At 34.1% G+C, this 21,422-nt stretch overlaps 1 protein-coding gene across 1 annotated transcript in view; it reads right to left on the minus strand.

Annotated features, from left to right (window-relative positions):
• Positions 1-3,952: 3,952 nt before the first annotated feature.
• The window catches only part of LOC150100722 (uncharacterized), a 189,671-nt gene continuing 172,201 nt past the window's right edge, over positions 3,953-21,422 (minus strand). Inside the window, exon 7 of the mRNA XM_090401870.1 lies at positions 3,953-5,636. Within this exon, the coding sequence (XP_090257996.1) occupies positions 5,079-5,636 (558 nt within the window). The 3' untranslated portion in view covers positions 3,953-5,078. The remainder of the gene's footprint in view (positions 5,637-21,422) is intronic.

Consider the following 21,422-nt stretch of genomic DNA (forward strand, 5'->3'; position numbering starts at 1 on the left):
TACAAAATTTCTTAATAAAAGAGCAGTGACTTCTTTCTATATATCTTGATTTTTTTTCCCTATTAAGCATATATACATATATATATATGTTATGGTTAAAATGAATAATTAGAATTAATCACTTTAACCGGTTAAAGTGAATAATTCCTAGAGGAGTCTGGTAAATGTAATAAAAACATGTTTACAGGTTTTATATATAGGTTTTCATTAAATTTCTTTGCCTAGGGGCATCAATAATCTCGGACCAGCTCTGTAGATAACCATAATTGACAAGCCCTGGAAGAAGTACTGATTACTACGTTAATAGGAGAGGTTGCTTTTTTCTTATTTACATCAGTCGCTACTAAGTGTGATATTTCTCCACATTTTCATTGATTTTATGTACCCATAAGCATAATGGGAGATTTAGAAATAATGAGAACACGATTTAATGACTAAGTTAATATTTTGAGATCGAAAAAAGGGACAAATAATCAGTTATTTACAAGAGAAGAGTATTATTCGTTTTTAGCGAAAGTTAAAAAGAACAAAGATAAGGTTTCTGGCAAAACACCCGAAGATTATCAACGGTTATCAAGATTTGATATTGTAAAAATTGGAAATTGAAAAACTCGTTGTACCTGTTAAAAATGAAAGAGATCCGATTATGTATTACACTTTCTTGGAGGAAAATTTTCAGTTAATTCATGACACTCATATTGCCATCGGCCATGGAGGACGAAACAGAATGATGAAAGAGCTTAAAGAGAAGTATATAAGAACATCACAGTTGAAATTGTTATGATATATTGAATCTTTGTGAACCCTTCCAAAAGAAATTGAGCATTCCAAAAAAAGGGCTCATTGTTAAACCAATTAAAAGCAGCGAATTTAATTCTAGATGTCAGATTGATTTAATTGATATGCAGTCACAAGCTGATGGCGATTATAAATTTATAATGGTTTATCAAGACCATCTTACGAAATTTGTTCAACTTAGAGCTTTGAAAACAAAACAAGCTGCAGAAGTTGCACATCATCTATTGGATGTATTCACAATATTTGGAGCCCCATGCATCTTGCAAAGTGACGATGGCTGGGAATTCGCAAATAAAATTATTGAAGAGGTTTGCGGAATGTGCTTAAGATTGTTCATGGGAAACCACAGCAAAGTCAATCACAAGGCTCAGTTGAAAGAACAAACCAAGACATTGAAAAAATGTTATCCACATGGCTTGAAACAAATAAAACAACAAAATGGTCAGAAGGGATAAAATTTATTGTTTATGAAAAACAGAGCACATCACAGTCCCTATGAAGCTATGTTTGGCTGTAAAGCTAAGGTAGGTTTGAAAACATATTTACCAGTCGATACCTTGCCAGAAATCACGAGTGAAGAAGACTTCGAGATGATATTAAAAGATCAAACTAATAAAGATGTTGAATGTGAGAAGATAATCTCAGAGAGGGAAAGCAGTATTAGGACAGAAAACGGTGACAATGTGGAAGTGGAAATAGATGATACGAGTGATGACTTATCTGTTGGAGATCTAAACAAAAACAGAAATAAGAGTGTCAGCCAAATCGAAAGAAAACCACATTTTTCTGAAACAGGAACGATCGACAAGGAAGATAACAAAATAAAAAATATAACTAATGTTGAATTAGAAAATAATGAAAAAAGTAAGGAAAATACTTCTTTTGCACTCAATGAAATCACAGAAAAAAATTCAAGAATCTCGAAACTGCTAAGCAGTCACTTAAGAAGCAAGCTGAAAAAATGTTAAGGCTTTCAATGACTAAGTTTCCAATTGCAAATGTAGGAGAAAATGTTCGGATAAGAATTCCAGAAGTAGACAGGGCTAAGACTGATAACCGGAATATTATAGCTGTTATAGTATCTATTGAGAATGAAAACCTATATAAATTAGGTACAAAATATGGTATTTTAAACCAACTCTATTCAAGGAATGAATTTACCGTTTGTAAGGAAACTTTTATTTCAGTTAATGAAGTTCCTGATAGTCTAAGAGAATGTGCCCACAAAAATTCTAATTTAGGTGGTCAAGGTTTCCAATATTGCAATTGTACAGCCCATTGTAACTCAAATCGCTGCAAATGTAAAAAGTCAGAAATCCTTTGTAATTCCAAGTGCCACAGAGGTCTTTCCTGCAAAAATAAGTAATTTGTTTTTTACCGGACAACAATATAATCATATAATAATATACTTATCTCTTTTTCGTTCTGCTATTAAATAAAATATTTTTTATAAAACATGTTTTTATTACATTTACCAGACTCCTCTAGGAATTATTCACTTTAACTGGTTAAAGTGATTAATTCTAATTATTCACTTTAACTGGTAATTATTAATAATAACCGGATTTATCACTTTAACTGTAACATATATATATATATATATATATATATATAAATGATAAATGTGATATTCAATTTTAATCACAAAAATAAAATAAAATAAAACACTTTGGCACCAATTAATACTAGTGCCAAAATTTTCAGTTTATGTGGTAGAATTAACTGTCATTTAAATAACACTATGTTACAATCTATGTATTCAATAAAATTAAGCTCAAATCTTTGGTGAGGAGAGGAGTAGACTAGGTTCTTTATTAATTTTATTGTTATTGAAACAATGAAAGAATCCTTATTTCTTCTTCTCCTCCTCTCATTTCTTCACCACATGCATACTTGAAAAAAGGAGATGATGATCTATGGTTTTAATGGTGCAAGAACAGCAGAGGTTATAGCAATACACAAGGTAAAAACAATCACAAACATCCATGCCTACACCATGATTTGAACCTGCAATCTGTTGGTTGGAGAGTGGGTATGCTAACCACTCAGCCAACCAGGCTGGCCTCGAAAAGGGAAGAAGATAAAATCATTTCAGAATAAATTTTTTCACTATCTTATACCCTTCTGAAAAACAGATAACTATAATGCACAAATCTAATAAGACATCAAAAGTGTATAAACAGGAAGCAGAAAATTCATGGACCAAATGAAATAAAGCAATTATACAAAATTTAACCTATCACATCATTAAAAAATTAATTTTCAAATTTTGTTGAGGATGTCATGTTAAATATGCAGATATCAATCATGCAGCAGCATACAGTAAACCAACGATCAAGTTTTTTTGCAATACTCAGTGAGATCTTCATATTATAAAGCCACTGCTAAGCTTAGAAATTATCTTTGCTAATTTCTAAGCTTAAACTTTATACATGCTTTATTTTATACACTTTATAGCCACAGAGTGATGGCCAGATATAATTATATATATATATATATATATATATATAAAAAAAATGCATATAAATAAAATGAAAGTAATACCATAAACATGAATGAATGAAATGTCATTTAGATTTAATCTGAGATTGTAATTGCCTGTTGGAAAGTAATAGGATGCCACTTGTAAGTCATTTAATGATCAAAACAGGGATGGAAGAGTTCTCTGACTTTAGAAAAATAAATAAATAATAAAATTCAAGAAGGGAGACATCACTGAAGGCATGTTTGGTATATTACTGATGAATTTAGAGAAGAATAATGTTAGCCAAATACCCAGAATTGAATTACTAAATATTATCTAAATGCAATACATGAACTAAATTGTAGAGTTATTGTTATTCAAAATGAATTTAATTGAAAAGCCACATTAGAGGAAGAAGGGGACTAGGCCAACTTTTATTTTCTGATTCTTAATTTCAAAATAAGTTATTTTTTTCTCTTTTCAATATATTAATTAATAAGATTTTATAAACATAAAAGCCAAATAAAACATTTATTAGTGCAAATGTTAAACTCAATCATTTGTACTTAAAATACTGGCACAGCCTATACAAAGGGAATGTAGGCAACTACAGTTCTTTGGAAACCATGTCAATAACACACACACAGTTTGTATTTTAACTGCTAATTAAATACCGTTGTGTTTTTTCATTACATTAATCAGCAATTACAATCATACAGTTGTCTAACCCAGAAGACAGAAAACTGTGTGTGTATGTGTCTGAATACATTAAAAAAAAAAACATTTACAGAATCACAAGATTCAATTTTATAATGTCAAACATAAAAAGGAAAAAAGAATTCTTAAAAACTGAAAAGTATAGGAAAAATAGATCAAAATATTAAACATTGATAATAAAATTAGTAAATATGTAAAACACTCAACTTTTTTAATACAGTGGATCATAAGATTTTTTTAACAAGAATTAATGCTATCTGGTTAATTTGGGTGATAATCTTCAGCAAATAAACAAAGCAAATCAGAACCAACATTTCAAAAATAAACAATCATAAAACAACTAAATGAATGCCAAATTGCAAATATGTTATCTTGTAAAAGAAATGCTTTCCAATTTCAGATCAGTTCTAAAGTTTTTGGAATGATATTCCAAGGAGATGCCATATTTTAAAACTGAGATCTTTTTCTCTAAATGACTTATAATACACACATTCATGTACAGATCTATTACACAGCAAATTATGATCAGGTCAACCTTGAAATATGAAACCCTGTCACCTCATACGGCTGCCAACATGTATAGGTATATATATATATAAGATGAGATGCACCCTGATTTAATTACATAGAAACATTATTTTACGGTATGAACAGAATACATACAGATGATTATGCAAAGCTAGGCTTTTGGGTGCTGGCTATTCTACAAAAAACACAATATGCTTCAAACACAAATCACTACAACAAGTTAGAACAATATGCGAATGAAATATTTCCAATTATTTTTGAGGAATTATATTTTACTCATAAAAACTATATTAAGACATTACAAACATTTTGAATATACCATCTGAAGAATGAAGGGGCAGGACTAGGATTAAAATATAGAAGAAATACTATGTAGATGGAACATGCATCACAGGTACCTCACCAACATGAGGCATATGTATGTCTACATTACTGCAGCCAAATCTTCAATAGCTGCATTAACTACCACCAACAAACTACCACAAATGGCTGGGTGACAGATAAATAGACAGAATGAAAAGCAGAGAAATTAATACTATAAAAAAAAGGATGTTTCTGAACCTTAAAAACTTTAGTTCCACCTGTATGGATCCTGAAGATGTGCCTGGCTTTGAGTGGCACTGTTGTTTGAAGAGGTTTGTACGTGTCTGTTAGAATTGTTAGAATGGGCATGGGCTGGGGTGTAATTGGTGAGTACCCCAGCATGAGCCAAGCTGGGAAGTGAATACTGGGCATAACTCATTGCCAAGGAGGTGGCATGAGCATTAGAAAGTGGATGAGAAAGTGCAAGTGAAGTAGAAAATGAAGGCAGGGGAGCAACACTACTTCCAGTAGAAGCTGCTACTGGAGCAGAAGCAACAGAAGCAGAAGCAGAAGCAGCAGAGGAAGAGGTGGTTGGCGGTCCAGGTTGACCTGAAGAATTAGGACTTAGGTCCTGAGCAGGTGGTGATGATGTTGCAGTAGACGTTGGAGTTGAACATCCAGATGGAGGACTTGGTTGTAAACGAGGTGCTTGCTGGGTTCCTCCTTGTCCTTGTCCTTGTCCTTGGAGTGTATTGAAAGTTTCTGAACTCTCATGTCCTAAATCTTCCATAGGAGCATTATTCAATAGCTGCCGTTCAAGATTTTGCTATAAAAGATAAAATATTAACTATGATAAACTCATGGATTAATAATAATAACTATAAGTTTTAATTATAAAATTCATTTTAGCATACAACAAAGTATTCCTGTGTCCATATGACTTTACTGTAACAGGAGTTAAATGTAATAGCATAAAACATTGAACAGTGTCAGGTAATAGCTTGTAATCTAAGCTTTGTTCCTAATTTAATCAGGAGACATCTATAAACTTTTTGATTCTAAATAATTCAAAGTTTACAAAAAACTCAGCCATTTAGTGTGGCCCATAAGTCAAGAAAGGGGCTTAAGATGTGAATAACTTTTCTGATTATTAATTTTTAATCCCCCCCCCCCCGGTATTCTAAGGAACATTTGGGAAATTGATCATGGAAAAGTTTAATCCAACAATGAACCAAAATCAAGCATTTTATCTCAAAAATCAGCATTCGATTATTATTAATTGGTCATTAATTCAATATTATTAATTGCCATCATGTACTAAAAATCTGATAACCCCAACTTCTTCCTATGGGGGTAACCTGAAAAAAAGGGTGTACGTGAACAAGCCCCAGACAATCCAACAGCTGAACGAGAATATTTGTGCAGAAATTAGGTGCTGTAGCCAGAAACATTAACAGCTGTCATGGAACATGATGTAGAAAGGATCCATCTTTCTGAAGCAGAAAATGGAAAGCATTTATGTGATGTAGTTTTTCATAACCAATAAAAATAAATCTTCCAGTCCTGTATATCATTATAACAATAACCTGTATGATGTGTGTGTGTATTATTATTATTACACAGGCACCTCCATGAAGTCTGATCACAGGACACCCAAACTATCCACACAATCTATCATACCTCTCCTTGAACCCATTAACAGAAAAAGCACTCATAACTGACTCTGGCAATGCATTAGACACATTCACAACTCTCCAAGCAAACAATCTAGTCCCCACACCCTACCACACTTTTATTCTACTTTCAGAGATGACCCTTTGTTCTGGCCCTTCCAGCCAAGTGCTGAAATATTTCCCCTACATCAATCCTATAAAACTTTTTAAGCAAATTAAATGTTGCTATCATATCTCCTCTTTTTCTCCTGTCAACCAACTTCTGCAATCCACACATCCTCAATCTATCCTCATAAGGAACATTCCAGAGACCACTCAACATCTTGGTCGTTCGCCTCTGAATCTTCTCCACTGCTTCCTCATCTCCAAGAAACCCAGGAGACCAGACCCAAGCACAGTAATCCAGGTGTGGATTACTGTGCTTTCTCTTTATAAAGCCTTATCAAGGCTTTATAAAGAGGAATAACAACTTCCTTATCTCTACTTGTTAATGTGTTCCTCAATAGCCAAGTTGATACCTTAGCAATATGTCCTCTAAACTATAACTCTCTGTCTATGTATGACCACCCCTTAAATCTGTAGCTTCATCTATTTCCTGGAGTAAATTATCACATTCATGGAAAGTTATGCTTGTAATCTATTTATCCCAAAATGCATAACTTTATTTCTCCACATTAAACTGACATCCATTATCTTTTGACCATACTGACAGTCTATTTAAATTGTCCTGCAAGCTCTCCACATCACTTGATTAACTATTATCTTCTGGTTCCCATCTGCCATACGGCCGCGGGAGGGTAGCTAAATGCTACCATTCTAGGGAGAGATGATTATGAGCAAGGTGGTTTCCCGTTGCCTTCCTTGCCGTAAGTATTTATGACTGTAACCTGTGTGTTCACGGGGCCGGTTTGCCTGCTTGTGGGATGAAAAATCCCAGATAAACTGGCGGAAAAAACCCTGCTGCCCATGCCCAAGACCGGCTAACTTGGCTATGGCTGAGGAAGATCCTTAAGCTCCTCACGTCGTGGACGGGAATCGAACCTAGGACACTCCTTCCCCAGGCATTAACTATTACTCTACCTAATTTTGCATCATCAGCAGCAAACTGAATATTTCCTATCAGGTTATTTCCTATACCATTTATGTACAAATTAAACAGTAGTGGTCTCAGCACTGAACCTTGCAGCACACCACTAGTCACCTGTTTTTGCCTTGATTCTGCTCCTCCATATACCACTTTTTGATATAACTTATGACAAGTTATACTTGTGTGTGTGTGTGTGTGTTAATTATTATAACTGTTTACTTTTGGTATTAAAATCACTAAGAACAGCTTTAAAAGTTAATCAAAACCTTATGTTTACTAGCAACCACTATTGGCATACAGTAGTACTAACCAAGAGCAGAACAATTACTCAACTTCAGGCAAATGAAATCATGCCCATTATTTCAATTATTTTATTTTTATTAGATAAGTGTGGTGCATGTTTTCTCTGGCAGTGGAGGATCACAAGTCCATGTAGTGGTCTGTTAATTCGATCACCTTATATAACATAGCCTGCTTTCGTGCAATAATATATATATATATATATCCTGTACACCCTTGAGGGTATATGTCAGGAATTTGATGATGATGGTATATATATTATCCTATTATCTATTCCAATAATCCCAATTATTGGAATGGATTCACATTCTGCCATGTATAGAAGTGTCGAGGGGTCTTTCATCTGTGGTCAGACAGTATACTGTAAGATTTCCTTGCAAGGTGATATCTCCTTCTCTTCAGGAATTATGCATTTGCCTGTTTTGGCTTCACTGGTCTCTCCCCCCCCCCCATTTGGTCTATATCTATCCGCCTCTTTTGGTAGCTAATATCTTTCCATCCTAAACCTAAATAAATGCTCTTTCCATTTCTCTTTATATATTCCTTGATCTCTTCATTTTCTTTAGCAATATGTCCTCTAAATTTCAACTCTCTATCTATTACTAATATCTACAAGTGCATGATAGTGATCAATGGGAAATTTGAACCATTCTTCCTGTAGACATCTAATGATGAGGTCCTGGACTGTTGTGTGGGAGATGTCCCTTGACCTCAACCTTAACCAATGGGTGTTTATTATTATATGTCAGAAAATTAGTTTTTCTTTTATGAAAATTCTAGTTTTTAAAGTGGTAATTATTTTGCTTGTACAACAGTTGGAAAGTTTTACATATAAAGTATGTGATTTCATGTGTTTGTGACGAATTCATACATTGCCTTATTCCTTTCTCCTCTTCAACATGAATTGACTCATTTGACACTGTGCCATCCAAGGTTCTTGCATGTGTGGTTGGACAGTAAATACAAGTCGTCGTCGTCCAGTAGCATCCTCTAGCAAGAGGGTTGCAGCAGATGAGCAGCTCTTCTCCATTTCTCTCTGTCTGTCGCTTCCATCATTCTTAAACCAGTCCATTCCACGATGTCATTAAACCACTCTCTAGTTGGTCTTCCACGTCATCTCTTCCCCTCAACTTTCCCTTGTAATATAGTTCTTGTCAGGTGTCCCGAAGAACCTCTCAGAAGATGTCCTGCAAATCTAGTCTTTCTTTGCATAATATTCTTTAACAGTGTTCTTTCCATCCCAACTCATCTTAAAACTTCTTGATTTGATATTATTTCTGTATAGCTAATCTTTTCCATCTTTCTATAACACCACATTTCCAATGCATTAATTCTTTCCATATCTCTCTTTCTTAGTGTCCATGGTGACTTACTTCCATAACTTGCAATACTCTAAACTGTTGCTTTAACTATTCCAATTCTAATGCCTATTTTAGTGTTCTTGTTTATTAAAATTCTCTTCATTTCCATAAATGCCGATTTAGCTTCGCCTATTCTATTTCTAATGTCCAACTCTGAAGTTCCTTTCTCTGAGATCCAGCTACCTAAATATTGAAATCTTTCCACTTCTTCTAAAATCTTTCCTCCACATCTTATTTTTACATTATCTCCTATTTTTCTACCCATTATCATTATCTTGGTCTTTTTTGTGTTAATTCTTATTCCATACTCTTTACAAGAGTTTTCAGTTCTTTGAATAATTTGTTGTAACCCATTTTCACTTTCGGCCATCACTACTACATCATCCACATATCTTAAGTTATTAATGATTCTTCCATTTATTTTTATTCCTTCTTCTACATCCTCAAGTGCCTCTCTAAACATTTGTTCGCTATAAAAGTTAAACAATAATGGTGATAACTTGCATCCTTGTCTGACTCCTCTCTCCACCGGGAATTCTCCTGTTTCCTCTCTATTTACACACACTGACGCTATTTGTGACCAATATAATCTCTTTAAAATTTCCAAATCATAAGAGTCAATATCAGTATTTTCTAGAATGTCAAGAAGCCTTTCATGTTTCATTGTATCAAATGCCTTTTCAAAATCTAGAAATCCCAAAAACAACTTTCCACCATGGTTTAGTGTTTTCGCCCCAATAATTCTTAGACAAGTTATAGCCTCTCTAGTTCTAAATACAATATATTATATTATAGCTCATGGCAGGTGAGGGCAATCGGCTACTAAAAAGAGGTGAATCACAGAGGAAGACCAGCTGCAAGATGAAAAGACAAATGACACTGGAACATGCAAATGCATAATCCTTGAAGAGAAGAAGAATAATATATCAACTTGGAAAGGAATGTTACAGTATAAATACAAGTGATATATTACAGCTCATGGCAGGATGGTTACCCATGGTAACTAAGTAATGGGTATGATTAGGAAGTAAGTGAGGTTCAGGTTCTTGTCACATGTTCTGCATGTGAAATAGACCAGCAGATTTGTGTGGGTGCATCTTTAATGAATATATTATATTTTATAAAAGCTGATATATGTACAGAAAAATGTGCTCACTAGCTCATGTCTTGGTTAACTCAATGGAAGTGATACATGGGCAAGTAAGCACATACTATGTGGCTCATATCTTGTAATACAAGGGTGATTCTATAAGTTTCCAGCCTGACTAACTTTTAGAGGTGATAGAAAGAAAAGAACTGTGTCACTTTTAGGCCATTTACTTCACACTTTTCACATCTTTGAATTAATATTTCTATGCCTTTGAAAAAAAAAAAAAATGCACTTTTGTCTGCAAAATGGCCTAAAACTGCATCTTTCACCTTATTCTCATCTGTAAATTTTCTTCCTTGAAGATCTCTCTTCAGTTTTGAGAAGAAGTAGTAGTCACTTAGTCAGTGGGTGCTAGATCTGGGCAGTAGGGTGGGTGTTCAATCTCCTGGAAGCCACAGTCCTTCACTGCAAGCTTCGCAACAATAGCTATATGAACTGGAGATTGTCATGAAGCAGGCAAATACCATGACTCAGCATTCCTCGTCTCTTCTTCTTTATGGCATCGCACAGTTTGTGCAGTAGTGAAGCATAATATTCTGCATTCACGGTGGTATTCCTTTCCTTGAAAACAATCAAGAGAATTCCCCAATAATCCCAAATTTTTGATTGTTGTCATGATCTTGGCGGATGAGTGACCTTGGCTTTTCTCAGCGGTGCTTCACCTGGTTTGCGTCATTCTATGGATTCCCTTTTGGAAAGAGGATCATAATAAAAGACCATGGTTTCATTCCCAGTGACAATGGATTCCAGCACTTCTCTCTGATTCCTTTGGCAAAGCTCTAAAAACTTGCGGGAACAAGTTACATGATGCTCCTTCTGAAATTGAAGAGAGGTCGGGGCACTGACCTTCATCGTGTGAGGCTTCTTGCGAACAATGCGAAAGACGGTTGTTATAGAAAGCCCCAACCTTGAAGAAATTTCTTCGAGCTTCAGCCATCTGTCATTGAGCAGTTCCTCCTCAATCACAGTGGAACATGAAGGAGAAGCTTCTCCATAAACACCATCCAATCGCTGTTTGATAGCACTTGAAGAAAGCCCTTCTTTGGTGAAAAACTTTATCACGGCACGCTACTCAATTTTTAACATTACAGTCACAGCGTGCCACATGTTAGTGAAATGAGTGCCTCCAACTGAATGACTCAGGTAGAGAGTTGAAACTGGTACACTAATTTCCTCATAGATGGTATTATATGTCAGGTCAGAAACTTTTGGAATCCACCCTTGTTTGTTTTGAATGTTGTCACCCAATATTCTTCTCCACAATGATGTCCTTGTAACATACAATGAAATATCTTGGAGTTAACTTCTGTTTTTCTGTACATGGGTCAGCCATTATAAAAATATATCTACTACACATGTTTCTTTACAACATCTAGTTATCTCTAGTGAATGTTTACAAAAAAAGATACGGTAGGTAATAAATGCAGTGTGAGAGCTAGAAGAGATCTTCCTTGATGAGTACTGGACTCCCTGGAGAAACATGGTGGCTGATTATTTTTTATTGGAAATTTAATTTTTTATTTATAAGCATTTTTAACTTTTAGATAAATAATCAAATAACAGAATCATAAGAGATATAAAAAAAAGTTGATCATGCAGGAAGTGAGAAGAATCAAAGATCAACAAATTCAGCTCATTCTGGCTGAATAATCATTATAGTCTTTTTAATAACATATGTGCTGACTTCAGTTCTCTGAATTTAAACTAAACTTAAAGAACAAAAGTATCATATAATGCTGTCAAAAAAAAGAAAAGCTTTGGTTGCTTTAAAGGTAACATACATCCAAACTTTATATCACATAACAGCTGTTTCACGTTGGAAATTCTACTGTAATTATAATTTCTGATTGGATGCAGAGCAAAAACAATTAAAATAACGACTGTCATTAGAGAAAAGATGTTTATGCCAGGTTCTACAAATCACTAGGTGCAGCTGAAAAGAAATACAGTGAAATTATGTTGCGCAAACATCAAAATGAGAAACATTGTTTCTGGAAAAATTATTTATTTGTGCCTACAGGCAACATACTGACATGTTGTACATTTAAAGCAGAGGAAAAAATGAATACCAAGCATGCAGAAATGATTTTGGAAAATGTGGAGCAAAGAGCAAGTACTGTACCTTCAAGATAAGATTAATCTTCACTATTACCATGTTCCAACATAAAGATGTGCACAAATTTGATTGGATAGAAGACACAAGAAATAAAAAAAGTCTCGCTGAGTATTGAGAGTGATATCTTCTTATTGTTAATGATGATAACTTCCCACTGGTTTAGGACACAAGAATGTACAGAGGATTTGAAACAACAAGTGATCACGATTTTATTTTGGTAAGAATATAAATGAATTTCATACTGAAAAGAAAATTAATTAAGAAACTTTTAAAAAGAATCAAAGTCAAGCAGCTTTCACAGGTGAACTGTAGACTAAGTATAGAAATATTATTGGAGATAAAATGAACTTTGAAAACAATATTCAAACCCTGGATACTGATTATCTGACTCTGAAGTAAAGAGAGTTTGATTAAGCCAATAAGGCATGTGGAAAAGTTGTCTTCGGGTATAGAAAAATCAAAACTCCATGGTGGACTTAGGAAGTTAAAGAGGCGGTAATGGAAAAGAAGAAAGCAATAGAAAGTTACTAGCAAGTTAGTTAGCGTGTGTTCTGAGAAGAGAGAGAACAGAGAAAAATGCAAGAAAGCAAAGAAATGTGTAAAAGTAGCTAAACAAGTCAAGGGAAAACTGCTATGAATATAGAAGATAAATATCAGTGAGGTGGCAAAATGATCTGAAGGCTAGTGAAAAAAGTTAGAATAGAGGCAACAGTGCTATAAAAGCAAGATAAAGATATTTTACACATGTGGAGTAATTACACTGAAAGATTGTTGGTAAATGGAACAAGAATTGACAGAAGATTGATTATAAATGTTCAAGAGGAAAGCAATCAGGAGATCAGGAGTACATATCAATACTTGAGGTAGAAATGGCCATCAGAAATCTAAAAGGTGAAAAAGCAAATGATAGCTTTTTCAGTGGATGCACTGCATAATTCAGAAGGTCTGGGCAAAAGTCAAATTCTGTAAGATTGGATTAGGCTTCTCATAGTGTTTATCTATAAAAATGAGAAATAAAACTGAATGTTAGAATTACAGTGGAATATCTCTATTGAGTGTTCCATGTAAGATTTATGCAAGCATACTCAAGAAAAAATTAAGAAATATTGTGAAAGGGAAACATGGTGAAAAGGGTTCGGGTCAAATAGAAGTTGTCAGTATCAGATTTTTACTTTAAGACAAATAGTTGAGAAATCGTGCAACTATAAAATATTTGTATTTAAGTTTTGCAGATCTGACAAAAGCATATCGCAAGGTGCAAACAGGACTCTATAACGAGCAACAGAAAGTCTATATTTGAGTTGTATGTCGGTGGTTAGAGTTCAAGGAAGTATAGGAAGATAGTTTGATGTAAAATCTGGGTGAGGAACAAGGGTACATACCATCTCCACTCTTTTTCATTGTTTATATGGATCCCATTATGAAGAAAAGGCATTAAGCCAGATATCAAACTTGCAGATGTTAACCTTAGCTTTTTTTTTGTTTGTTTATGCAGACAATGTTATACTCCTAAATAAATCCAGGATTCCTTAACTAAACTGAATTACCACTGTAACAAATTTGGTAAGGAAAAACAGCCTTATAAAAACAAGGACTAAGAAAACATCAACCCATTGCAAATTGTGAACCTATAGAACAAACAAATGTTTCAGCTATTTAGACAAAATTCTTAATGAACAGAAAATTAAATACGGAAATAGACCACAAATTGGGTGGTCAACTGATTAAATTCATAAGGAATATGAGAAAAATCAAAACAGTGAACTAGCTGCACAAAAGACAGTGTTCAAACTAATTTTAACTGATGGAATGGAGAACTGGGTTAAAACTAAAATATCTGATCAAAAATTGGAAACTACAAATATGACAGTTTTGATTTGTGGAGTAAACAAATGGTATTAATGACAGAATCATATTTAAAATGAAGACATTAGGAAGGAACTTGGCCTTGTTGGCATTAGGAAATATATGAACAGAGATAATCTTATGTGGTATCATCAACATAAATATATTGGGAGGTAAAGGATAAGAGATCGAGATGGACTTAGGCAAGCAATACTGGAGTCTTAACTAACTAACTACCTGACCTGACCTGACAGACATGGAGAAAAATTGTCAACAGGAAGTTAATAATAATGTGAACACTTCACGTAGTATTATAATAGTATACTGTTGTAGAGTATCTGGTGGCTTTTATTCAAATACACCACATTTTATTTTCTTTTATAAATTAGGTGACTTATGTATTAAGCAATCTTAAAAAAAAATTTTGGAAAGAAATTGAGATAATTAAATGTATATTCTCCCCACCACACACATCCATTTACCATCATGTAATAGTTTCTTTATCAATACTCTGTAGAAAAATTTAATTTATTGCTAAAATTAAATTCACTTGTCTTTGTCTCCACAAACAAAATAAAGAATTAGATTAAAAACTCATTTTGTACAATGTTGTTATTAAAACAGTTCGTAACATTAATATATGTTAATAAAGTATCACTAAACTTTGGCAGCATTTTATAATGACAACAGAGACAACACATGAAGTTGGCAATTTAAGTTCAAGAACTATACTACATTTCAGCCAGCAGATATCAAGAAACCATCATTATTTCACTTTAATAGTGCGAAACTGTATAACAAAAGACTTTCTTACCTGAAAGTTTATTTTACATTGTTTTGTTCTACCTGTACAAGGAGAGTGTCATTGAGTTTTAACTAGTAGTTTGAAGCTGGTGTATGCATGTGCAGATTTTTTAAGCATTAGGGCAGGCAGATAAGCAACAGCTATTTTTTGGGTTGCTGTGAAGACAAGATGGAGAATATGGGTTATGTTTAGGGAGGAGAAAGAGTTATAGTAATGTATTTGAAGACCTATAGATATGTCAAGGTTCAAAGGGGGATGGATGCACAATATATGATCCTCTCAAATAGAATCACTTAGCCTCTCATCCCTAATCCAACTCTCACCTTCATGTAGTGAATCCTGGAACCTGAGCAACCAAGTGGAAGATTGGATAATACTAACCCCAGTAGGAAGCTTGGTGTACAAATAAGAGAAGGGAGACTTAGGGCAAGTTTGGAGGCCCTAAGGTGGCAGTCCCACCACAAACTAGGCTGCAAATGGCCAGTAACCAACCCAGCTGAATCTTTTCCTACTCTAATGTCTCTAGAAAGAAGTAACTAGACTGTAATTCTGGAAAATGACTCAGACAGGTTAATGGATATGAGCAGGATAAGGAAAGGAAAAAAAACTGAAAATAAACAAGAATATCTGGAATGTTGCTATTTGGAATGTCAAGAGTATCCATCACAAATATCAAGATCTAGACAAAATCCTAATAGAAAGAAATATCAAATTAGCAGTAATAACAGAAACAAAGAAAAAACAAAAAGGCTCAGATGAAATGGATAATTACATCTATATCTACAGTGGAGTCAAAAAAGGAAGAAAGAGCAAAAGCAGGAGAAATAATTTGTATTCCCAAATCAATTTTTTTAAAAAATATCACACATTACAAATACTGGAGCAAGAGAATTCTAAAATTAAGATTACAAATAAGCCATGGCTTATTTGTAATCTTAATTACTGGTATCTGACTATTATTGGTGTCTATGCTCCAGAGGAGCATTATTGGGATTATCGGTTACAGAAGCTTATGCAGTAAAATGTGTAGGCCTGTGCAAAAGCATAAGATGAGACGATGATCCAGAGGAAGGAAGATAGAATGCCTTTATTCAGATTGACAAAACATAAAAGATAAAATAAGCACAAATGATTATCAATTAATAGTGGGAGATTTTAATGCCAGAGTAGGGAACATTCCACTAGATACAAATATAAGAACAAATGGTGAAACAACATGCAATAAAAAGGGATACAGACTTAGGGATTTTTCTGCATTCATTACTAAATTCACTTGGGGAAACAAGAAACCTAAAAAGTATAATAGACTATATATTAGTAATAGGCAAACAGCTAATATGATACTAGATAGCTGGGTATTTAGAAGTGCAGAAATAGAATCCAATCAGTATCTCTTACAAGGAAAATTAAGAATACCTCCAAGATGGTTTAAAGTTACCAAATCAGTTAAGAAAAATCATCCAGGAATGTTTTAGAGTTCAATTCTTGGATGATAAAAGTATCAATTACTTTTATTTGTAAAGAATAAATGGAAAACTAGAGGAAATAAAAGAAAATAATGATATAGAGACAGAATGGAATCATTTAAAAAATGTATTAATAAGTGCAGCAACAGAATGCCTCAGAATAAAAAGTAAATGGAAAAGGAGAAAGGTAATAAGAAACTGGGATAAAAACATTGAAGCAATAATCAAAGATAAGAAAGAAGCATATAAACAATGGATAAACACAAAATTACTAGAAGCAAATATTAATTATAAATACAAAAAGAGCAATAGTATAAAAAAGCATGTTGGAAAAAAAAATAGAGAAACATGGGATAACTTAATAACAAAATTAGAAAGAGATCTTACAGTGAAGAGATCAGATGCATATAAAATTCTAAGGAATATAAATAAGGAGGTAAAAGAAAAAGTGAGACTTGAAATAATAATAAAAAAAACCTGGCTGGATTTCTTCCAAAGCTTATGGCAAGATAGTAAAGAATCTAAAACTGACAGAATGCTTACTACTAACTATACAGTGGAAGAAATAACATTACAAGAAATCCAACAAGCAATATAGCAAAGCAAATCAGGTAAATCTCATTAAGAATATGGAAGAAATACAGAACTTATAAAATATGCAGGTATCCTATTCATCGAACGACTTTTAAAATTATTTAACATCTGGCAGCAAGGAGAAATCCCAGAAAGTTGGAATAAGGCAATTATCATCCTAAGCGATAAGTGCAACTGTGAAAACTACTGAGGAATAAGTCTTCTAAATACCGGTTATAAGTTAGCATGAGTATTTAACATCAAAACTTAAATCATATGTCAAAGATAAATTTTGTGAAGAACAAAATGGCTTTCAAATGGAAAAACATTACAAACACAACACAGAAATGCACATAGCATTTGTAGACTACCAGAAAGCCTTTGACAGTGTCTTAAGGAACAAACTGTGGATCATACTCAAGAATCAAAACATTCCAAATCAGCTGCTTGCTGCAATAACTAACATGTATCAAACAAATAGCTGTAAGAATCAATGAAAAAGTTAAAGAATGGAAATCAATAAACAGAGGGGGGGGGGAAGTCCATCAAGGATGCAAAATGTCACCACTGTTATTCAATATCTATATAGAATGAATTAGTAAAGAAATGGAAAGAAAGTATAAAACCGGCATTTAAACTGGATCGTGGAACTATATTTAACGCTGTTTTGTTCCAAAATCAAATGATCATAGCAAGAAGTGAAGATGAACTCCAAAATCAATATACGCCTTAAACATAGGTACAAAAAAATTTGGAATGCAAATATCAACAGACAAAACAAAAATTATGGCTTTTAAAGGGCCATTTCCAGTCAGAAGTAAAATAAAATTGTAGAACAAATTAACGGCTTCAAATACCTTGGATGGGATGTATCACATACATAAGAAGCTAACACTGACATCAAAATTTTTTAAAGATAACAGGAATGATCAATAATATTTTCAAAATCCAACCAAGTTGAAAAGCATACAAGAATCAGAGGAATGATCAATAATATTTTAAAAACCTAACCAAATTGAAAAGCATACAAGAATCAGAGTTTATAACGTTTTGGCAAGACTTTTTCTACTGTATGGAAGTGAATTATGGATCATAAAAACTGCAGAAGAAAAAAGAATAGAAACTGGTGAAGGACAGCAGGTTATACTCTCCGGAGTAAAAGAAGAAGCACAGAAATGCATAAAGAACTCAAACAGGTCACTGTTCCTAAATCCCTGAAAGGATGATGATGATGTTATATTTTTCTAAGTATTTGAAAGCACACCCCAACTCAACATCACCAGAGTTAAAGATCGGTACTATCACCGTAAGAAGCCTGAATGACAAAGAAATAAAGCTAGATGAGGAATTAGATAAGTACCAGATCGACAAAATAGGGATGACTGAAACAAAAAAGACAAAAACTGGTGAGATCTTTCTGAGCAATAAATACAAAATGTTATATTCAGACAATGACAATCAAGGAAAAAAAGGGTAGCCATAGTATTCAACACTAAATACGAAGCTAATCTTCTTGAATGGCAGGCAGTCTCAAGTAGAGTGATGTGGCAAATATGAGAATGGGGAACTGGACAATGAGACTTATTTGTGTCTATGGTTCCAAAGAAGATTCTGCTAAGGTAGAAGTGGAGGAATTTTTTGATGCTTTAGAGAAAGCTAATGACACAATGAAAAAGGAAAAGATGGTCCTTGTTGGGGATATAAATAGCAGAATAGGAAGTGATTGTCAGACATACAAAACTATTTCGGGAAAATTTGGAGAAAAGAGCAAAGCTAATAATAATGGAAAATACCTGTTGGATTTCTGCTCAGGACATGGACTGGTTATTACTAACACAATGTTCGAACAAAAAATGTGCACAAATTCACATGGAGAGAAGAGGCAAGGAATAAGAAAAGTTCTCATTGACTATGTTATTGTTGACAGTGATGTTTTCTCGCTGGTGCAGGACACCAGAGTGTACAGAGGATTTGAAATTGAAAGCCATCACTATTTAGTCTTGAGCAGGATAAAATTGAATTTCATATTGAAAAGAATAACGCGTAAGAAAGTTTTAAAGTGAATAAAAGTTGAGCAGCTCTCAGGTGTGAACTGTAGACTAAAATACACAAAGATTATTAAAGAAAAAATGAAAGAGTTTGAGAACAGGAACCAAACCATGGAGATTCAGTGGCAAACCTTGAAGAGAACCCCGATTGATTCAGCCAGAGAAGCATGTGGTGAGGTTGTCTGCAAGGATAGAAAAATCAGAACTAAATACTGGACACAGGAAGTTAAAGATGAAGTGAAGGAAAAGAAGAAAGCATATCAAAAGTTCCTGGCAAATAAGTCAGCTTGTGCTCTTAGAGAATACAGAGACAAATGTAAGAATGCTAAACAGTGTAAAACTAGGTAAACAAAAGAAATGGGAGGACTTTGGGAAGAATATAGAAAATAAATATCATCATCATCATCATCATCAAATTCCTGCTGTGTACCCTCAAGGGGTGTACAGGATATGACAGTACTACATGAAAAAATTACATCATTACTAACCTCCTATCTACAATTTTCCTCCAAATCAGTCTGTTACTTGTCAAGACTCCAACATTATCAGATCTTATATTTCTATCGTCTAAGGCACTTTGTACCGTATCAATCCACCTATATCTTGGTCTTCCTCTGGGTCGTTTTGCTGCCAACCTGGCAGAGAACACTTGTTTTGCTAATCTTTCCTCTCCCATTCTATTTAAGTGACCATACCATCTGAGATTAGCTCTGCTAACGCATTCCTGGATGATGACAATGTCAAGTTCTTTCCTAATATCCTCATTTTTAATATGATATTGCCATTGATGCCATCTGTTCACGCCTCTAATCTTTCTCAGGACTCTCATATCTGCGGTCTCTAGTCTTTGGTCAAGTGTTTTACTTCTGACCCAGCTCTCAGATCCATAAGTTAAAATTGGTTTGAACACAGTCTTGTATACAGCTAATTTAGTGTTCCGACTAATTTCTTTCTTATTCCATATGAATTTATTCAATTGACTTCCCACGATACCAGCTTTGCTGATTCTGTTGTCTATTTCTATATTTAGTTTACCATCTGCAGTAAAAATTGTGCCTAAGTAGCTGAAATGTTTTACTTGTTCCACAGGTTCTCCATTCACAACACAGTTGACATTTTCAATGATTCTGCCTATTTTCATTGTCTTTGTCTTTTTATTGCTGACCTTCATACCATATCTATTACAACAGCTATTCAATTTAGTCAGAGAATCTTGCAGACTTGTAGCGGATTTATTTAGAAGTATAACATCATCCGCATAAAGCAAAGAGCTGACATTAACATCTCCAATTTTGATATCAGGTTTAATACCACATTCCTTCATAATGTGATCCATATAGATAATGAATAACAGAGGGGATAATGTACATCCTTGTCTCACACCAGATTTAACATTAAACCATCTTCCTGTACTTCCTTCAATTCTAACTGCTGACTCACAACTCAAATAAAGACTAAGTATTGCTTGATATAATGCCCCATTGACACCATATAACTGCAGCGTATTGAATAGCTTCTCTCTTGGCACCTTGTCATATGCCTTTTCCAAATCGACAAAACTTAAATACAGATCTTTGTTATATTCCCATGCTTTCTCGACTATTTGTCGTAAAGTGAAGATCTGATCCTGACAGCCTCTATTTGGCCTGAATCCAGCTTGTTCTTCACCAAGCTTTTCTTCCACAATTCTTCTCAACCGTTTCTCAAGTATACTTGCATAGATCTTGCCAGGAACACTCAGTAGGGAAATACCTCTGTAATTCTCACATTCAGTTTTATTTCCCTTTTTATATATGAGTACTATGACAGCTCTACTCCAATCATCGGGAATTCTTCCCTCTGTCCAGGCTTTCTGAACTATGCAGTGCAGCCACTGTAAGACTCTTATACCACCATACTTCAGCATTTCTGGTCGAATATCATCTACTCCTGGTGCCTTTCCACATTTCAAGCCTTTGATGGCTTTTTCTACTTCAAGTATGGATATGTATTCCTGACTGCATGCCTGGTCAGTGTTTTTTATCACTGTGCTGTCATCACTGCTTGTTTCATTTAGCAGTTTTTCAAAGTAATTACTCCATACTTCAAGGATATCTTTTTCTCCTGTTTTCATTTCACCTTTATCATCTCTAATTCCTTTTACAGCACTCTTTCCTCCATTCCTAAGCTTCTTCAACAACCTCCAGAA

The sequence above is a fragment of the Typopeltis vanoorti genome, chromosome 12 (assembly GCF_054136105.1).
Source record: "Typopeltis vanoorti isolate ZY-2024b chromosome 12, IOZ_Tvanoo_1.0, whole genome shotgun sequence".
Lineage (NCBI taxonomy): Eukaryota > Metazoa > Arthropoda > Arachnida > Uropygi > Thelyphonidae > Typopeltis > Typopeltis vanoorti.